Source organism: Fragaria vesca, linkage group LG1 (assembly GCF_000184155.1).
Source record: "Fragaria vesca subsp. vesca linkage group LG1, FraVesHawaii_1.0, whole genome shotgun sequence".
NCBI lineage: Eukaryota > Viridiplantae > Streptophyta > Magnoliopsida > Rosales > Rosaceae > Fragaria > Fragaria vesca.
This window is the reverse complement of record NC_020491.1, coordinates 13,198,828-13,203,563: the sequence shown is the minus strand read 5'-3', so window position 1 is coordinate 13,203,563 and position 4,736 is coordinate 13,198,828. Positions and strand designations below refer to the sequence as shown.

The window sequence follows — 4,736 nt, the reverse complement described above, 5'->3', positions numbered from 1 at the left end:
GTTGTGCGTAAATCACAAAGAACAAGTTAGTATCAATTCAGGGTCATACATAAGTTGGAAGAACGTACATGAAAGAATGTTGGATGAATTTGCGATGTTATTTGGTACATGCTCACTTGGTGGTCCAGCAATACTAGTTTCATGGTCGTTGCTGTTGGAATGAGACGTCTCATTTCTCCCCCTGTCAAGTAATTTTCTGAGTGGCCAACAAACTTGCATGAAGAAAAAAGATATTATTACTGCATGTAGAAGCATGAATATCCAACCCAGAATGGCAGAATTAATCGTCAAGAACATACTTGAAACGAAGCTTGAGTGGGTTACTGCTGGGGAAGCAGCTGCATCTTCCCCTTGTCTTCTCTCGTCTTCTTCTGCAGCATATGTAGCCTCCAGATCCAGATCATCAGGTTGCTGCTGATCATAACCAATCTGTACATCGAAGTTTTCAGTAGGATTATCCCATCCACCAAACGTAAATTCAGGACTATGACCAATTTTGATAATTGGTGTTCCGAAGCCAGGTGGTAACGGATGGCACGTCGGTTTGAAGCTACATGTTCCACCACTGCTGTAGCAGCTTCCGTAGCTTATTGTTGCACATGTCGTCCTGGAAGACGGAGGACCAGTACTGTACCCTCCATCGCTCGTTGCACATGATGGCCTGCCGGATGTGGCACCGGTGCCATTTTCGCCTCCAAAGGTTATTCCATTCGAATCTTGTATTGCTTCTCCTACAGATTCTTTCGGGAAGTTCTCTTCTTGGATTGAGAATTCCTCTTCAAATTTAAATGTCGAGGATGTAGTTGGTTTTTCTGACATGAGATCCTTCTGGCTCAAGGTATTGGAATTATATGAAGGTAGCTATGTGTAGGCAAGAATACAAATATATAATCAGTAGTGTGGAATTTGAAGTTTATCGATCATCATACAACTATAATTGAAGCTCAGGCTGGTCAGCTGAACCATATATGTGTTAATAATTAATTAGTCTATCTATAGAGACATAAAATACATGCTTCGTTAATACAACTGTACGTATTCGTGAAAGAACCTAGGTAGCAAGAAGTTTCCTGGACATCAATAAACCAAGAAAACTAAGACAAATTCCCGTTAATTCAAAGGCAATGTTAAACAACAAGAAACTGTCTGCTAAGCTAGTTTTCTTTTGTTTCAATATGTAGTAGAAGGAAAATACCAACTTATATGTAAGGGGTGCTCTTCTGAGAGCGCGCACTACGTCCTTCTTTCATAGAAAAGATCGAGGACTCTCTTTGTTTCATAGGAGAATCGAGCTCATGATATCTAATCTGATTCTAACAGTTAATTCTCAAGCATTAATCCTAAATATTTGTGCTAACCTTCGGGGCATATATATACATGATTTTCAATCACCATTCTTGTGTCTTACATAAAAGATCACATAATTATTTTATTTTATAAAATAAAAATCGTTTTCTCTGTTTTAGTCTGTTAATTAGATCTCCCAAAAAAAAGTTTGCTAATTAGATCATAAAAGGATGTGCAATGTCAACTCAAGAATGTTTTCTTAAACAAAATGGGCGAACCTAGCTATTGAGACGAAGGAAATGATCCATATACTGACTCCAAAACTAATTAACCTGTTACGTTTTTTTAACCAATTTTCCAGACAAGACAAGTGCAAGAGAAGCCACTATATTATATCTCATCAGAATGTAATTAACAATGCAGACCAAAACAAGAATGTACGTAAATAACAGATTCCAAACGCTTGGACCAATGAGCGAGAGCGTGCTTCTTCCTAATTGGCAGCTTTGTCTTGGTTGCATTATATATCAACCCCCCTCTAGCCTCAATTAAATTCGATGTATACAAGAGGTGTAATCGGAACAGATACAATGACTAATCTACTGCACCCTGTTGGAAAGTCAAATCAGCAATATCTTTTATATTAGTTGTGAATATATGTTTTCCTTATATTGTCCTTGATTGTAGTTGATAGCAGATTTATAGGAAAGAGAGATATGTAGAATCAGTTAGCGATGTATATATTCTCATTCAGATATCAATGAAAACTTAATTCACCAAAATATTTGTTCTTCTTTGTTTCACTTCTTCATCTTTTTATGGTATCAAAGCAGGACTAGATCCTGACTCTATAGTCGTTGCACTTTATCTCTCGTGCAACGAATCTTTTTCTCATTCCGTTATACTCTATATCTCGTACAACAATTCTTCCGTCTTCATGGTGAATCAAAATTTTAAATCATTTTTCATTGATCATCCTGATCATCCATCCTTGATGATAGTGTTCGACCAATATAATCAATCAAGTCAATCTATTTGGAAAAACGGTTTCTCTATTCGCATTCTTCTCCCCAAGCAACAATATCAACGTGTTTTGGCTATTTTGAATCACAAGGGATCTGATGATACACAAACCAATGCTGCAGTAACCAAACCAAATTTTTCTGACATCACTTCTAGCTGTTGGATCATCGATAGCGGCGCAACGGATCACATCTCTTCGTCTCGAAGTTCAATATTAAACAAGGATACAAATTGTTCATTGCCTCCCATATTGTTGCCTAGTGGAGAAAAGGCTACCATTGTCGCTAAGGGTTCTTTACCTCTGAATTATGAGTACGTACTATTTGCATGATGTTTTGTGAGTGCCTACATTCAAAGTTGATCTGATGTCAGTGAGTCGATTAACGAGAGGCCTGAATTGTTCAGTAACATTTTACCCTTATTGGTGTGTTTTGCAGGATCTGGCTACGAGGAAGATGATTGGTTTAGGTAAGCAGCGTGATGGGCTATATTACTTAACGGCATTAGCGACGAAGAAAACCAAGACTAATCCTCATCCATCACCCAACCGTCAATCAGCTTGTAACCTCACCATCTCTCCCACCAACCTCTGGCATAGCCGTCTAGGTCATGTTTCCCATCCTCCTTTAAATTTCATTGCAAAGAACTTCTTAAATCTCTCAGTTCAGCCTGTTGAAGCTTGCCCTATTTGTCCTTTGGCTAAGCAACATCGCTTGTCTTTTGGTGTTAGTTCAATCTCAACTGAAAAACCATTTGATTTAATTCATTGTAATATTTGAGGTCGTTATAAACACCCATCACTTTCTGGTGCCCATTACTTTCTCAATACTATAGTTGATGATTAGTTGATTACACCAGATTCACTTAGGTATTTTTGATGAGACATAAAGATGAAGCACAACCGATTATAAAGCGTTTTTTCAGCTATGTTTTCACTCAATTCACATCTCGTATAAAAGCTTTTCGCAGTGACAATGGTAATGAGTTCTTTTCACTTCGATCTTTCTTTAATGATAATGGTGTGATTTTTCAACATTCATGCGTTTACACGCCTCAACAAAATGGGGTTGTGGAACGTAAACATCGTCACATTTTACAAGTAGCCTGAGCTTTGAAATTTCATGCTCAACTCCCAACTCATTTTTAGGGAGAATGTGTTCTTCATGCCGTTCACATCATCAATCGATTGCCTACACCCCTTCTTTCTTTTAAAACTCCGTTTGAGCGTCTTTACTCGAAACCACCTCCTTATCATCATCTTTGTGTGTTTGGTTGTCTAGCGTACGCCACCAATGTCCACACTTCTCACAAGTTTGATCATCGTGCCATAGCTGGCATTTTTATTGGTTATCCGGTTGGTTAAAAAGCCTACAAGTTATATAACCCTTCCATCAGAAATTTTTTTACAAGTGGAGATGTCATTTTTCATGAAACTATTTTTCCCTATGCTTCTGACAAGCCTCCTTCCCTTTCACTTCAGTTGGGCCACTCTGCAAGCCCAATTAAAGGTCCAGTCCATCCCTTAGTTGACTTTTCTTATCCATCTCCCTCTTCCACCACAACGTCAGTCTCACCCAAACCCAATTTTCAACTCCTCCGACTCGATCTGCCACACCACCGTCCTCTCCACCACCCACCACTCTTCGAACCTCCGTCCACCATTCCAAGGCTCCAGCATCATCAGCATAACCCAACTCGTTGTCTCCTACCGACTCCTTCACCCACCAAATCCCGACAGAACCACAAGCGCCATCGTCTCCGGCGCGATCATCATAGTCTCTTCCACCTTCCTCACTAGCTCGATCATCAATGGTACCCAACTCTCTCCCAATCATATTCGAATCAGTCCCGCCTTGCCTCCCTCCTAACCCTGATTCGTTGCCTGTCCCTGTCCCCGTCGAATTGACGTCCTCCGATTCATCACTGGCACCGTACTCACCACCCAACCCACCACCTAATCTGCCTCTTCTTTTATCCCAATTGCCTGACCCTGAACCCGCTCCTTTCCGTCGCTCCAGTCGCCCGACCGCCTCGCCGGCCAAGCTTCGAGATTATGTCTTCTCCATCGTCTGCTCTGACCAATCTCCTCCTCTTATACCAGGTCCGACAAAAGGTACTCGTTATCCTCTGGCTAACTATGTCTCTTATGGTCGTTATAAGCCAGCATATAAGAATTTTGTTGCTCAGGTTAGCACTGATGTTGAACCCCGATCTTATTCTGAGGCTGCTAATGATCCTAAATGGCAGCAAGCAATGCAAACTGAATTGCAGGCACTTCAGGACAATGGTACATGGACTCTTGCATCCTTTCCAGCTGGTAAAGTTCCCATCAGTTGTTGATGGGTTTACAAGATAAAACGCAAGTCTGATGGGTCGATAGAGCGGTATAAGACAAGACTAGTGGCGAAAGGTTTCACTCAATTGGA

General features: G+C 40.5%; 1 protein-coding gene across 1 annotated transcript in view; it reads right to left on the bottom strand.

Annotated features, from left to right (window-relative positions):
• LOC101300105 (ankyrin repeat-containing protein At3g12360-like) overlaps positions 1–819 on the bottom strand; it is a 3,389-nt gene extending 2,570 nt beyond the window's left edge. Inside the window, exon 1 of the mRNA XM_004289255.1 lies at positions 300–819. Coding sequence (XP_004289303.1) covers positions 300–819 — 520 coding nt within the window. The remainder of the gene's footprint in view (positions 1–299) is intronic.
• Positions 820–4,736: the final 3,917 nt, after the last annotated feature.